The 16,988-nt window shown below is 38.0% G+C and overlaps 1 protein-coding gene across 1 annotated transcript in view; it reads left to right on the top strand.

Annotated features, from left to right (window-relative positions):
• LOC139122023 (DNA-directed RNA polymerase III subunit RPC1-like) overlaps positions 1–16,988 on the top strand; it is a 43,580-nt gene that overhangs the window by 5,701 nt on the left and 20,891 nt on the right. Inside the window, exons 6-19 of the mRNA XM_070687387.1 lie at positions 5,059–5,112; positions 6,115–6,236; positions 7,106–7,205; positions 8,189–8,266; positions 8,512–8,649; positions 9,388–9,435; positions 10,073–10,176; positions 10,541–10,586; positions 10,796–10,891; positions 11,485–11,625; positions 12,713–12,782; positions 13,743–13,870; positions 14,498–14,633; positions 16,418–16,582. Coding sequence (XP_070543488.1) covers positions 5,059–5,112; positions 6,115–6,236; positions 7,106–7,205; positions 8,189–8,266; positions 8,512–8,649; positions 9,388–9,435; positions 10,073–10,176; positions 10,541–10,586; positions 10,796–10,891; positions 11,485–11,625; positions 12,713–12,782; positions 13,743–13,870; positions 14,498–14,633; positions 16,418–16,582 — 1,426 coding nt within the window. The remainder of the gene's footprint in view (positions 1–5,058; positions 5,113–6,114; positions 6,237–7,105; positions 7,206–8,188; positions 8,267–8,511; positions 8,650–9,387; positions 9,436–10,072; positions 10,177–10,540; positions 10,587–10,795; positions 10,892–11,484; positions 11,626–12,712; positions 12,783–13,742; positions 13,871–14,497; positions 14,634–16,417; positions 16,583–16,988) is intronic.

Below are 16,988 nucleotides of genomic sequence, written 5' to 3'. Positions count from 1 at the left end.
TCCGTCTGTCAAGATCCGTTGACGTCATGCCATTGTGATGGATCATATCATAAACTGGTGGGGGTGTTCATGGCTCAGGTTGAGGTGTGGGAGAACGATTTTGAGCTATGACAAAATCAAAAGGGACTTAGCGGCATAGCCACAGTGTTAAGCCTTTCTCCAAGGTTTCTTAGTTGACTTCAATCTATTACAGACTACTGAGCTGACGTTAGGGGTACTCACTTTGTGTTTGCTCACTCTGTGAGCGCTAGTGTTTGGTACTGAGTTGCGTGGATATCCCCTCATGGCCTCACGTGATCTGGGCCTGTTGCATAATCTGCAGAGATGATCATATGCCTCCCAGTCTGAAAACTGTCATTGTAAGCCGGTCGGCATTTTCCTTGCATTATTTCTCATTTAATTTTGCAAAAATCGGTGAGTACCTCAATATTTCAAGATAACCCTTTCTTCCCAATCGTTTCCTGGAGTTTCAGAGTCATATGAACGAAAATGAGTGAAAGTTTTAGACAGGAAAATCGGACGTCGGCCATGTTCAATGTTTACAGTACAATCAGAAGTTCACGTGGAGGAATTAACCAACAAACACAGGAGTGTTCATGATGCCCGCCCTCTAGAGGCAGACCCTCCTATATGAAGTACCACATTTGATGCTTGTGGAAAGCTTGACCACACAATGGAGCATTTAAACTTTTAGAAAATGACAAACTGAATAAGAAGGTATTCAGAAAATGTCAAATACTGAGGAAAAATGAGCAAATATTCAAAATAAACAGGTTAACTGATTGGTCAGCTATAAAAAACAATGAAAATGTTTATGATCAAAAGTTTTTGAGATGCGCACATTTTAACAAATACAGAAATTATTAACATTATAAATATAAGACCAAACTATTTTTCAGGGATGGGACAGGTTGGAAATGAGGGGTGAGAGACAAAGGCACTCCTATTGCTGCATGTGGATGCAGCCACACCATTTCATTTACAGCATACTTATTCACTGTGTTGTGTTCAAGTTCCATATTGTACTGACTGTCATACAAGGATAACATAAGCAAATCAAATCAAATTAGAAAAGGATCAATGCTGTTGTGTGGATTTTGCTGAACATGGCTGATATTTCGCCCTATATATTTGGTATCCAGCAAAGGCATATTTGATGTAAAGTCAAAATTAACACTACATTGCTGACAATATATTTTACCGTTTCTGCATGAATTTTTCTTTTTTAAATTACTAGTATAGTATATTAGTACTTCAAACAGATTAACAGTTATCGTGATGTCAACCCATAATTTTACATCACAAAGACTGTAATTCTGCCAATTTTTTTTGTTTTTCAGTCATTTTATAAATTTTGCACTGCACAAGATGATTGAACAAATTGCAATGTTTGAATTTGTAAACTCAAAGAATAAAAATCCTTTGGTCACAAATTAAATTATTTTTTGAAAAGAAATTTACTCTTTAACACTTTTAGCATATATTCTTTACACGGTCATGTATTTCAAGGAAAATATGCCTATTAAAAACAGTAATTTCTTCACTTTCAATTTTTTTTCAATACTATGACAATGAGGTTATACAAACACAAGACCAGATAAACGTTTTTCATCATTTCCACAGGACTCTTTGGAAAATCCATTAAAAACAGTTAAAAGTGACTGGAAATGATCACTTGGTATACATTTAATTTACAGATGCCAGGTTGTGTATTTCACATGCACTCAGGTCAGTAAGGAAGTGCGTCATTACTATTTTGGACTGTTAATTCTTATTTCTGAATTGTTTAACTTTTTTCCACATTGAACTATCTTTATAGGCAGTTTATACTGTAGCTTAGAATTTTTTTTATTGATGTATTTAATCATCTTTTGGGTTCTTTGGGTCCATATCCCACCTCATGCCCCTACATCATCAACTATTTACCAACAACTCCATGCCAACAACCAATTACCTGACCTGGCCACACATTAGAGAAGGTACAGCGTCATTGACGGTATTTTTATTTTTTTCTCAACTGAACACGTCCCAAACCCCAATAAAGTATACATTTTCTGAAAGCCCTGATATAGAGCTATCCGACCAAGCACAGTACACGGTCATTATTTGCATAAGTGTCACGTGACAAGCGTTTTGCTGAAGCTTCAAAAAACCGGTTTTTCCCGCCTTATGCAAACACGCTGCAAGATTTCCGGTTAGAATTTCTTCATTGACAAGCCTTGACAATATCCTTCAAAACTGTGTCTGCGATTTTTTCCCGGAGGCTCCATTCAAATTATATGGCGTGATAATTAAAATTCCTTGAAAAGCACCTTCATCTAACACCTTTAAGAGCGCATTAAAAAGAAACAAGGCATATAAAGAAAATCGCAGACACGGTATTGAAGGATATTGTCAAGGCTTGTCAATGAAGAAATTCCAACCGGAAATCCTGCAGCGTGTTTGCATAAGGCGGGGAAAACCGGTTTTTGGAAGGTTCAGCAAAACGCTTGTCACGTGACCCCTATGCAAATACTGACCGTGTACTGTGCTTGGTCGGATAGCTCTATATCAGGGCTTTCAGAAAATGTTTACTTTATTTGGGTTTGGGACGTGTTTAATTGAGAAAAAAATAAAAATCTGAAAGTGTCTAAAAGATATGTAGCTACCTTAACTTGGTGATTAATGATGGCCCACCCATCATAGCAAGAACTTACAATGTACACTGTATGCCATCTCTTAGAAGACTTTTTGCTGTTTCATTATAATTGTCTCTACCCATACAGATTCTTTTAGGAGCTGTCATAAGATTGCAGTAGCATACAGTATTTTTTAGTCCCACGGACACCGTCCGGGGGACTTATAGGTTTGGTCATGTCCGTGCGTGCGTGCGTCCGTCCGTCCGTCCGTCCGTCCGTCCGTCCGTCCGTTCACGCAGATATCTCAGAGATGCAAGGAGCGATTTCATTCAAACTTGGTACAAGGATTACTTCATATGTCATACAGATGCACGTCGATTTGTTTTGTGATATGATCCAATATGGCCGCCAGGCGGCCATTTTATTACGATATTTTCATGTACAGAGCCATAACTCAGACATGTTTCAACCGATTTTATTCCAAGTTGGTACAAGGACATTGACCAGTGTCATAGATATGCATGTCGATTTTTTTGTGATACGATCCAATATGGCCGCCAGGCGGCCATTTTATTACAATTTTTTCATGTACAGAGCCATAACTCAGACATGTTTCAACCAATTTTATTCAAAGTTGGTACAAGGACATTGACCAATGTCATAGATATGCAAGTATATTTGTTTTGTGATACGATCCAATATGGCCGCCTGGCGGCCATTTATTACGATTTTTTCATGTACAGAGCCATAACTCAGACATGTTTCAACCGATTTTATTCCAAGTTGGTACAAGGACATTGACCAATGTCATAGATATGCAAGTCTATTTGTTTTGTGATACGATCCAATATGGCCGCCTGGCGGCCATTTTATTATGATTTTTTCATGTACAGAGCCATAACTCAGACATGTTTCAACCAATTTTATTCAAAGTTGGTACAAGGACATTGACCAATGTAATAGATATGCAAGTCTATTTGTTTTGTGATACGATCCAATATGGCCGCCTGGCGGCCATTTTATTACGATTTTTTCATGCACAGAGCCATAACTCTGACATGTTTCAACCGATTTTATTCAAAGTTGGTACAAGGACATTGACCATGTCATAGATATGCATGTCAATTTGTTTTGTGATACGATCCAATATGGCCGCCAGGCGGCCATTTTATTACAATTTTTTCATGTACAGAGCCATAACTCAGACATGTTTCAACCAATTTTATTCAAAGTTGGTACAAGGACATTGACCAATGTCATAGATATGCATGTCGATTTGTTTTGTGATACGATCCAATATGGCCGCCAGGCGGCCATTTTATTACAATTTTTTCATGTATAGAGCCAAAACTCAGGCATATCTCAACCGATTTTATTCCAAGTTGGTACAAGGACATTGACCTATGTCATACATATGTACGTCTATTTGGTTTGTGATACGATCCAATATGGCCGCTAGGCAGCCATTTTATTACGATGTTTTCATGTACAGAGCCGTAATACTCAGACATGTATCAAGCGAATTTATTCAAAGTTGGTACAAGGAGATTGACTACTGTAATACATATGCATGTCAATTTGTTATGTGATACGATCCAATATGGCTGCCGTGCGGCCATTTTGTTACGATTTTTTCATGTACAGAGCCATAATACTCAGGCATATCTCAAATGATTTTATTCAAAGTTGGTACAAGGACATTAACCTATGTCATACATATGTAGGTCTTTTTTGTATGTAGGTCATTCTTGGCCATTGAGCGCTATCTGTATCAAAGTATTTTTATCACAGACCTAATTAATGAAGAGGACTCTATCCTCTCTGAGGACAAAGTACCCATTAACAAGTGGGGACTGTGTCATCAACGATGACTTTTTTCTCAAGAAATTGTACAAGTACATTTTACCATAGGCCCATGGACAAATCACAGAATTGTATATGTGGTTTATCTCTGCACAATATACTTGGCTTTACATCTGTCTTGCAGTAAGGAAGACAGGTATTGTTGAACAAAAATGACAGTAGTGCCAATACTTGGGCAAATTCAAGGGCCGTAACTTTTTATGATTTGTTTTACTATTTTTGTTTTTTTTATATGTCAACTACAATTTCTTCTACTAATCCCCATAACCTGTGTAGATACCATGTTGAGCTTGTCAACATTGTGCTTCACATGTGTAGACTGCATAGTTATTGTTGACAAGTGAATTCTGATCTGGACTAGAATTCAAGTGTAAACAATAACAATAATGGGTTATACTCACATAGATGATGTATTGACAAGCTGAAAAGCTGGTGTTTCAACATCCTTTGGGGAGTAGAACAAGAATTTGCAATTGACATACAAAACAAAAGTTGTGAAAAATCTAGAATAATGGTTACTGGTCCTTAAGATGCTCTGGATGCCAGATTTAACAATGTCTTTAACTTTGCCTCGCAGGAGAGTTTGAATCCACTGGTTGTTTTAAACTTATTCAAAAGAATCCCTGATGAGGTATGTGTGAGTTTACATTACAGTGATAAATGTGATCAACTGCTCCATTCAGATAACTATGGCACATAACAGTGGTTAACCCTTTGACCGCTAACGTCAATCTTTGCCGCCTTTATGAAGTATATTTTAGTCAATTTTTCTCAGATTTTTGCCAAAAGTTTGATAAAAAACCTGTAGCCAATGAAATGTGATGTCCATTTGGTCTTAATTTATCAAACAATTTCATAAAAATTCATAAAAATTGGTAAAATATGGCAGTAAAATTGGAAAAATTACAGCACTCAAAGGGTTAACTAATAATGCAAAAGAATTCAGCTCAAGGGTTACATATACCATTTATCTGTGAATTTGTTGATGCACACGGCAAGATTCTTTTAGGAATGCTACAATGTGAGCAGTGATCATGCACTTTCTCAATGATTCTGTTTTGAACAAACTTAAATCGAAGGAAACATGGAATCAAACACTGAACATCAGTTTTACTCACTATTTCGCTTGATGTGCGAGTCCTGACTTGAAAATTACTGTAGGTAAAAAAGTATATCACTGATAAAGTTAGCCTCAGATTCAACATTGGACAAATTAAGTTTATTGAGCTGATGTGTAATTATCGTGAAAATTATAATTATACTTTCCTGCCTTCTCCTGATGTGACAACAGTATTTCATGGGCCTTTGCATTATGACCTGGTTCTCTATGCAGCTGCTAATTCTCTACCTATCACTGATGATAGGTAGGTATGTCCAAACACAGCCTACAAGCATGGCATTGTGAAACCATACTGGTCAAACGGGGCTGCCCTAACTTTAAATTAAGGAGGGTAGAAGGATAGAGCCTCTCTGCAAAATCATCAAGGAGCTGTGCAAGAATCTAGATTAGTCATACCTTCTTGGATGGTTTGCAAGTGAAACTCATCTGACAAATATGTTTGTATACCCATAATGCATCAATCAGCCTGTCAGCCAGGCATCAAGTGATGGCTATGTCCTGCTTTCATTTCAGGATGTTCCATTGGTAATAATGGATGTAGAGGCTAGCCGTCCGCATGACCTTATTATCACTAGAATACTTGTACCGCCATTGTGTATCAGGCCATCTGTGGTGACTGATCTAAAGTCAGGAACGTAAGTTGCGTTGTCCACTCATGTGTCTTGAGAATTGTACCACCAGGCACTAATTTCGTATCAAACTCCTTGTCTATACTACCCATTGAGCTACAGTATCCATGTAAACCACCTCAGTTGTGCACCTCAGTTGTGCATTTACACTGCATATATGCTAAATTTGCCCACTAGAGAAATACAACAGCAATTAGGACACAATCTACAGTAATTATTGTAAATAAAATTTCTTTAGGGATTTCTTTTCTGAATAGTTTATGAATGTACCAGTACTTTTATTGATAAATTTGGCCATGATAGGCTCTTTTGTTTTGTAGAAGCAAAACTCAAGTAAATTTCAGTACCTGCCAGAGTGTTGGTCAGAATTAGTGTCTTTAACTTGTGTATTGTGTTACTACTAAAATCAGTGAAAGATAATGTTTGGTACGTACAGTCTAAGTCTTTGGTATGTGCAGCACATCTGTTTATCTGTTTTACGAAGAGCTGTCCTGTTGATGAAAAAACTGTTGAACATTTTTGCTAAAATAGAAACAAATATGTATGAGAACAATTGTCACCCTAGCCCTAAAAACAGTTGATCAAATTATGGTTACATGTTTTTTCCACTATTTTCCAAAAATGACTAGAAAACATTCCTTTATTTGGAAGCATTTTGGCAATTTGTCAAATCCAACTGCAAATTTAATTACTTTGATTTCCCTGATTTCAGACCTTTACTGTTCACCTTCAGTTCTACAAGTAGAATTTTATCTTTGGCATGTATAAGTTGTGCATAAAACAGATGACATCTCATAGGATAACTGCCATGCCTGTTGTGAGAATTGAAAAAAGCATACTTCATCCAATGTATCTGATGTTTCCTCACCTACCAGCAATGAAGATGACCTGACAGTCAAGCTGACAGAAATCATATTCCTGAATGATGTGATCCAGCGACATAAGCAGACAGGAGCTAAAATGTCTATGATAATGGTAAGATAAGGAGAGTGCCTGTAGCATTGACTAGTGTGCGTTCATTTCATGGATGGCGTAGTGTGTGTTCATTTCATGGATGGCATAGTGTGTGGTCATTTCATGGATGGCGTAGTGTGTGTTCATTTCATGGATGGCGTAGTGTGTGTTCATTTCATGGATGGCGTAGTGTGTGTTCATTTCATGGATGGCATAGTGTGTATTCATTTCATGGATGGCGTAGTGTGTGCTCATTTCATGGATGGCGTAGTGTGTGTTCATTTCATGGATGCGTAGTGTGTGGTCATTTCATGGATGGCGTAGTGTGTGTTCATTTCATGGATGGCGTAGTGTGTGTTCATTTCATGGATGGCGTAGTGTGTGGTCATTTCATGGATGGCGTAGTGTGTGGTCATATCATGGATGGCATAGTGTGTGTTCATTTCATGGATGGCATAGTGTGCAATCATATCATGGATTGTGTAAGTTTGATGTAGCTTGACGATATGTGGACCAACATCACATCCTCAATGATCCGATGGACGTTTCATACTTGACTTTACCAATGTTTGTCGAATCTGAACCTGCCTTAAAATGTGTGAAATTCCCACTTGTTACCTGCTACCTTGAAAACTGAACATGGATATGTCTAAAGTGCCCCACCTGTCACAACATTGTTATAGTGTGAAGACAACCCAACACAATGAAAACCTCACAGTTAATTACCCACACATCCAAGTAAAGAGAGACAAGACACAGGATTGTCAAGAACTCCCAGCTCAGCCACGTGAAAACCCCTAATAAGTATAAACTGACAACACATGCGCGTGTAATTATGGACCCTGATGACCACAGAGGGCGCCCTTCAGTTTCCACAGATGACATAAATGAATAGAAGTTGTCAAAAAAAATAAATGAAGAGGTTAATGAATGTCTTTATAAACTCTCTCTTAAATGCTTATGTTTCATGAGATATTAATACTTTTTTCATGTATTGTCATTAGGAAGACTGGGATTTCCTGCAATTGCAGTGTGCACTGTACATCAACAGTGAACAGTCTGGTATCCCAATGAACATGCAGGTTTGTGTGGCAACTTCTGTTTCCTGATACTGCACAAATATGTCAAAGCCCAACTACATCCATGTGATTTAACTTTCAGTACATCTGCACATGCAAACAAGATACCTTCCAATTTGCATAAATTTAGATAACATTTCTGATGAAAGAATGAGCAAACAACTCAATTTCATGATCACATCCATTCAGTGCTCTCTTTCTCTGTGTGTTCTAAGTCGTAATCACACTGCATTTATGCTTTCCTGTAGCCAAAGAAACCAACACGAGGTTTCTGTCAGAGGTTAAAGGGCAAACAAGGTCGATTCCGTGGTAACCTGTCTGGTAAAAGAGTGGACTTTTCCAGTAGGACTGTCATATCACCAGATCCCAATTTGAGAATTGATGAGGTGGGTCATCCAAACTTTTGTTGACAATGTGAGTCAGTGAAAATTAGACCATTCACTTTATAATGCCATAAAATTTGATAGGGTAAAGAAATTAGTGATAGTGATAGTCAGAAGACAACTGTCATCAACGTCATTCTTTTATTCGTAATTATCTCCAATTTTGACACAAACAGGAGTACAGGAGTCAAGCCTTGCTTTTCTGTACATGTATCTTAGCTCCTGTCGATGTAGGGTATTCTATGCTTGTATTGATCCGCATCAATAGAAACAACATAATACATTTACTACACAAATCTACACTTCTGCACATCGCCATAGGTTTACGTGGAAGGTCAGAGGTCAATCCTTCCTTGATCATGTGAACGTTAGTTGATAAAAAAGTGTCATTCATCATATTGAACTGCAACTTGTACACACGTAAGATAATGATACAATTGAGGATCCTCAAGAACACCGTATTTAACTTAAAAAAATAATGACATCAAGGCCCTGTGTGGTTGTGGGGATTTTACTTCTGCGATCGAACGACTGACCTGGTGACTTTTCTGGAACTGTAGATTCATGTATTGCGATACTCTCAAAATGCCATCTCTATGTTAAAACACTGTAACGTAAAGCTTTCCAATAAGTCTACATTTCTCACAAACCTCATTACAGCATTGTCTGCTGTTTCATCATTTGTGAAAGCTTACGTCATGTTACTCTGTTTATGATATGGATTTTTTTCTAAACAATTAGGTTGCAGTACCAATCCATGTGGCCAAAATATTGACTTACCCAGAGAAGGTAAATGATTGAAAATTTGCTTTCAGTTTGACACTATGTATGCATTGCACACAAAACAATGATTTGTGTACCCGCAGTGTTTTCTCTGCATGTTCACTGAAAGGGGCAATTTCTGCCTCATTCATTGAAATTAGGGAACAGATTTGACATTTTAGGGGGGCAGAAACAACAGCATATTCACAGGTCACTACCCTATATGTCACCATCATATGGGCATATTTGCTTGCTGTATTTTGTGCGCAATTTTCATGTTGTCAGTAACTTTTTAAAGGGCAGAAAATGGCTTGAAATGCACATTGCGCAGTCAAGAGAAAACCTTGTACCCGGTTACACAACTGTCATCAGCTCTCCTCAGATCATCTCAAAACATTGCAAATTTTGAAGTGGTATCATGTCAGTCCAATTCAAGACAGATTTATCATACACAAAGACCCTCTCACTTACATTACGAAAGCAAAGCAATGTTGTACAGCTTATTAGAGTCCTCCAATCGTTGAGATCAGTTTTCAGCATACAGACAGATGTTCACTGTAGTTTTCTCAATCAGCAGAGGACATAGCTCCTCAGCGTATCAGTAAACTATTGAAACAGTTTATATTTGGTTTTCATGATCTATGAATTTCATTACTCTGTGTAGGTTACAAAGGCCAATATCAGTTTGATGAGAAAACTGGTGACCAACGGCTGTGACAAACATCCTGGTGCTAACTTTATACAACAGAGACATACAAATTTGAAAAAGTAAGTGCTACAACATTGACACTTCTTGTAACTTCACTTTGACATTGTTATGATACCCTTCTGCTGCATTTTAGAGTACAACTCCTCATAGCAGTTTGTGAGGAAATCTGAGACATGCATCACAAACATACTTTGGAAATTATAAACTCATAAAAACTATGAAGTAATTTCATTTATTGGCACCACTTCACCTGATAATGACGAAAACAGAGTATTATCATAATATGCTTGACAATGTATTAACTTTCAGTCGTATCAATGATGATATTTAGGAGTACAGTATCTGTCATATCGATTGCCCAATCATTTCATGGATGGAGTCTTCTGTATTTCTACTACCGCCTGTTTTTCATTCTGGAAACAGGTTTCTTAAATATGGAAACAGGCAGAAGATTGCACAAGAACTCAAGGTATACATTCTTCTTGTTTTGGGGTAAAATATTTCAATGTGAACAGATATTTTGTGTAAAATGTTTTATTTACAATGTTAACTGCAGTGGTTTTCACAAACTGTAACTCTGTTTCCTTTCCCTGATGGTAGATAGATATGCCTTGCCCTTGTCTGTATTCCATAAAACCTAGATCCATGTGTTGACGTGTCATTTTTGATCATTTTCAGTATGGAGATGTTGTTGAGAGACATCTTATGGACAATGACGTGGTATTATTCAATAGACAACCATCTCTGCACAAACTCAGTATTATGGCTCATTTTGTAAGTACTTGTCTTTTCTTGTCAACTTTATGTTCACAATTTGAAACTTTCACCAAAATCAAATCTAAGAGATCAAAGGATTAATATCTTGTGTGGATTTTGGTCAGTTTTGGACTTTAAAACTTAAATCGAGTCCTGAAAGCAAATAAAACTGTACCATGTTGCAAGGCTTACTGTATTCATCTCTCGAGTGTTTTGAGAAAAATTTTGTGCAGATTTTTTTTGAAGGGTGAGTAAAAATCTTGATTAGCAGTAGCTGATACTGCTTTAAAGAGTGTTCTATATTGTATATGTACAGGGATGTAGAAATTAGCCAGCAGCCGGCAAAAGCAACCGGCCGTTAGCTAATATTTGCCAGCTGTGAAAATTTAGTTTTAGTCAAACATCATGAGATTTTGCACAAACTTTGTGTGCTCACACACCACTTGTAACTGCCTATCCTTTTATTTTCGCCACGTGTTACCAAAATTTTCTACATCCCTGGATGTATTGCACTGCTCCTGCTTAGAACACAGTGCTGAGTCATTCCAGATATGTGATATACTGTATAGCTATTCAGTTTATTGCAAGCTACTCCATATTTGTATCCATAGGCCAAGGTAAAGCCGTTCAGGACATTCCGCTTCAACGAGTGTGTGTGTACTCCGTACAATGCTGACTTTGATGGTGATGAAATGAATCTGCATTTACCGCAGACAGAGGAAGCCAAGGCTGAAGCACTTATTCTTATGGGGGTAAATCTACTAAGTGATATCATATGAGGTTATTACAAAAATGTCGCAAAGGATGCAAAAGGACATTGGTGCAGCGTTTTATTGCCCGACGCGAAGCAGAGTGCGATGCGCGGCGGCAATGTCTGAGTGCATCCTTTGCGGCATTTTCGTAATGACCTTATTATTATACATCGTACACTCATGACCGGGTCATCAAATTGTCAGAGTAGTGACTGTTTTCGTGCAATGTCGACAATTTTTCTTCCGATTTTATTGTGCCAGTGTGGAACGCTATCTTGGACGCGCTTCTGCAAGTTCTGGAGTTTGTGCACTGCACACGTACATAGCGCGAGACATGTTCTGGCACTAGTCCAATGGGTCCCTTGAAACAGTTCAACAGTGAACGCGCAGATACAGCCACAGAGGATGGGGTGCCTGGAAACTGTACGTGTTAGGGAACGGGCGTTCCATACGGCTTTTTTAGCGCACACAAAATTCTATTGTTCTCGAGGGTAGATGTATGATAACATATAATATCTTGACATTCTTAAGTCTCTGTCCTACATACACCTGAAGTTAAATTTACATGTAGACTGAACCACCCTTTGACCATGAAATGGTTTCCAGTGTTATTGTTAAGGGCAGTAATTCGTAAGCTGGTGAATGTTACCAGGGCTCCCCGGTCATTTTACCAGGGGTCCTCTTGGTATATCAATGCAATCAGATTTAGGCACAGCTGAAATGTTACTGGTTCCTAAATCATTTACCAGTAGTGTTCCCTCATGTTTGCAAAACAGTAGAAATCCATTTGGAAAACCAATGCAAATTTATTAGATAACTTCAGAAATGCTACCGGGCTTCCAAGACAACTTACCTCTTTTCCTAAATCTTTGCAAATAATACTGCACTGTAAATTTTGCTGTTAGATTTTTATCAAAGACTATTTCTAGATATCAGTCGTCATGAATATCTGTCTTTGCATACAAGAATGACACAACAGATTGCCAGCAGCAAACAATGTCCAAAAATTTTGTGAACAACTTCATTCATATTTATTGACTGATTTATTAACATTTATCTGGGAATAAAATCCGTTTTGTTTTTTCAGACAAAGTCCAACCTAGTGACACCAAGGAATGGAGAACCATTGATTGCTGCTATTCAAGATTTCATAACAGGTAAACCTTCATGTTTTGCATCAGTTGGAAAAATGTCAGACTTCCCAAAACATGTTCACAACTAGTGGCATGTAAATGTCAGCAAACTTGTAATCCTATAGTAGAGGGCTTTCTGGACTAGACTCTCACAGCCCCTCGCCAGCTTCACCTCAGACCATAATACCGCCCTCAGCGGGTGAGCCGAGAAAACCTGGCTGGCTCAGTGAGCCTTGCTTGCTAGAAAGACCATTGAGGGCGCATCACCATACGGTTGAGGATAGAGCTGCTTAGCGGACTAGGGGCTGTAACAGAGTCTAAGGGCTATTATAGATAATACTGGCTATTGGAAATGATGGATAGATTAGATAGGAAGCTTACTTTGTTCTATTTGTTTGCTTTTTATTTGCATACATCTAAGATGGACCTGAATTGTTCTGTATAGTAGTAAGGCCACATGGCTATAGTTTCAAATAACATTTCTTGTACACCTTTGCAGTGTTTCATGACAGCAAAGCCTCCATGCTTCTCTTGATATGTGAACCTCTGTACAGCTTATGCTGTTGATTATTACGGCTGTGTTTTGATGGAATAGACGGGCAATTCTTACAGCTTTATTGCAGTCAAACTTACATGTACTCTTAAAGTATTCTTGTGAAATAATGGCTATTTATCCATTCTTGATGTGTGACATAGCCAATACCCAACAGCCAGCTTGTATTCCTTAGCACAACGCACCTCTGATAAGGCTATGATCCAATGCAATTTATCCAAGTTCAGAAATCACACTAAAAGTGTACGCTTTTTTCCTGAGAATCATATTTGTAATGATGTTCACCCTTTTATAAACACATTTTGGTAGAGTCCTGGTGTTTTGAGTTGCTGGGCTGGAAATGTACACTATATGAATGGGTATGGAGGGGTAACTTTATCATTCTAATTCAATGCTAAAGTTATGCTGTATATCCTGGTTCTTGATAACAGGTGCATACTTGTTGACTCACAAAGACACATTCTTTGACCGAAGTCGGACAGCTCAGATTATTGCATCAATGTTGTCTGGACGCGATCAGAATATCCATATTGATTTGCCACCTCCTGCCATTATCAAGGTACAGTATGGGGTAGACACTGGCACCATTTTACAAGTGGTATAGCCACAAACTTGTGACATCAAATCACCATACACAAAACGCAGACGCCTTGTAATTATGGCACTGTGTTTTGTGTACGGCGATTTGACATCATCATTTTGTGGCTATACACTATCAGGCTACTTTCATGAAAGTTTCTGTGAATTTTTGGTGTGTTTGTGGATTTTCTGCTTCTGTCTTTGAGTGTCTGTGTGTCTCAGTGTCTGCGTAAATGTGTATCAAGTGTCTGTTCAATTTAGGAACAGTATCTCAAAATGAGAATGAATGTCACATTGTTTAAATATATTGTCCATGATGGAATGTGATGAATGATTGGCTGATATAAGCAGAAGGTTCTGTATCAATGCATTTTGGATTAACAACAGTGTCATGTGTTTGCAGTAAACCACCAATTTGATTCAAAAAAAACGTTCTTGTCCTTTTTATTCATGAGCAAAGTCAATGGTTCAATTTAAACAAATGAACAAAGCGTAATGGGGTTGACACTATGTGTTCATAAGTTATAGCAGCCTACATGTAGCACCATAGACCCTGTTTTGGGGTCTATGCTAGCAATTATTTGTACATCTCTTTTCTGTGTTGCAGCCTGTGAAAATGTGGACAGGAAAGCAGATCTTCAGTGTTATATTGAAACCCAACAAGAAGTCGCACATTAAAGCAAATCTTCGAGCCAAAGGAAAACAGTACAGCAGTAATGAAGACCTGTGCCAAAATGATTCATGTAAGTGTGGACACCAAACCTAGTACATATACTGGCAGATATATAGAATATTGCATGAGACAAAATCCACCAAGATAGGGTGGAAACAGAACAGAGACAAAGGTGTAAAAGTTAAAATGGAGACGAAAAAAAGTAAGGCTGTGATAAACAGATGTAAAGAAAAAAACACCGGAGCAAATGTTCAAAGTGCCTGTGAGATAGCTAGATTACCCATATTAAAATCACCCTCCATGGACAGATGGCTGTATCTTTCATTCCATTGTACAGTGTTTCATCTAGGCTGCGCGATTGCGCGATTCTCCCTCTTTGGTGTGCTGCGCGCCGCCAAGTGTACGAAGAAGGGGCGACCCATCGCGCACTACATACATTGAGCTGGCTGGAATGGCATATCAAATATCATGGGTGTCACACTTCGATGCATTTGACCCATTATCGACACCTGTTAATACTTTGGCAACAGGCATTGCATAGTGTAGCAAGAACATTTACATGAAAGGAACTAATTTTAGTTCGATTTTGATACTTTTTGTACTTTCCGTATGCTGATTTTGCATATGAAAGCATGTCAGCCCATTGAGAGTTACGTTCACAAAAGTTCATTGCCCTTGTCTCACTATCTCTGTACGATCGAGAACAGGAGACAAACTGAAGTTTTTGTGCATAGTATGAATGTCCGTAACACTATGAAAATAATTCTGGTAGCAAAAATTGACTCGGAAATTGGACTTTACTGTTACAGAAACGTTTTCAGTTCAGTGAATGGCATTGGCACTGTGAGTACGGGATTGCATGCAATGAGAGTCACAAGCAAGCTGTAGTGTCAATGGGCCCGGTTTTTGAATTCAGTGAACAAACATTGACTTATTTTTCGGGCAAATAAACCCTAAAGTTAACTGTTGATGACAACCAACATTTCTGTTTGTTATTTTCCCACTGTAAAATGACTGACAAAAAGCAATTGGCGCGAGTCTGACATCGAGAAACTCCACATTCAAAACACGGCAGACAGAGACCTCCTAAGTTGTTCGTTTTAACTCTACTGAGTCTGCGCACAAGACTACAAGACCAGCTAGGTCACTAGAAAAATACAGCTAACTGGTTTGTATAGGGCAATCTTGATCCAAATTCTGCTGTGATTGGATGATATAAGCACAGCAAAAACGTGACAAACAAATGTATTATTTTTTCAGAAGATAGGAAAGCATTCCTTTATAACTACTAAAGATTTTTTCTTGCTTTGTGTAAGTACACATAGTTCAGTTAAAAATGAAAAAAATCCTTTGAAGGTTCATGTACAGTGGAAATGGCTAGCTGTTAAAAAACATACAGAATATTGTAGCATACAAATTACGCTACAATTTTTCCAGGAATATTAATGCTTACGAATATTAATGAGCCATCCGCCACTCTTCTAAGCTCTACATACATTCACAACTGAGATACTCAATTTGTTGACTTTTGAAAACATCTTATATAGGATGGTGTTTGCAGCCAGCAGCTTGGATTGTTAAGCAAGTGATTTATGGCTTGTAGTATGTGTATCACAAGTGACATCATTGCAACATTAAAACTTACCTGTAAAGCCGTGATTATATGTTTTAGTTAAATCCCCCCCAAAATTTTAAAATCCCCCTCAAAAATTCCTGCAGAGGGGGACCAGTCCCCCCCTGGTGTAGCATCCTAGATGAAACACTGATTGTATAGCAGTATTTCAAACGTTGATAACACAGACTTGAGTCAAATCAATTTTTATAATTTTCTTTGACTCATTTGATTCAATTTAGATGTCGTCATTTACAATAGTCAGCTCATGTGTGGTGCAATGGACAAAAGTACACTGGGTTCCGGATCTAAAAACAATATATTCTACATTCTACTGAGAGATTACGGGGAGGAGGTTGCCGCCACGGCCATGGGCAGATTAGCCAAGATCTGTCCTTTCTTTCTCAGTAAGTATACATCTAGATATATTTATGATATATGCAGTTGATATACGTGGTAATTAGATATTATTCCCTAATATTTTTCTTCATTCGGCGAAGGAAAGTACGAGTGATGTAATGAATGTATCTCCATGAAAATCATTACCGTAACATGACAGCTAAGCGTGCAGCCTGGTTGAGCACTTGAGCCCCCTTGTTGCAGTGGAAACTTCATTTCTACTGCATGAAATACTCAGTGCATTTAAGTTTAGAAGATGTTTGGGTCTATATAGATACAAACCTCCATATTGGCAACAAAATTAAAACAGGAGGACTCAAAACTTGCTAAGTTGGATGTATTTTGTCAGACTCTAAAATTTATGACTGATTTTCACAAATGTTCACATCAGACAAATTTTGATCACAGGAAGAC

Source organism: Ptychodera flava, chromosome 21 (assembly GCF_041260155.1).
Source record: "Ptychodera flava strain L36383 chromosome 21, AS_Pfla_20210202, whole genome shotgun sequence".
Lineage (NCBI taxonomy): Eukaryota > Metazoa > Hemichordata > Enteropneusta > Ptychoderidae > Ptychodera > Ptychodera flava.
Note: the sequence above shows the minus strand (reverse complement) of the source record. Positions and strands in the feature narration are given on the sequence as shown.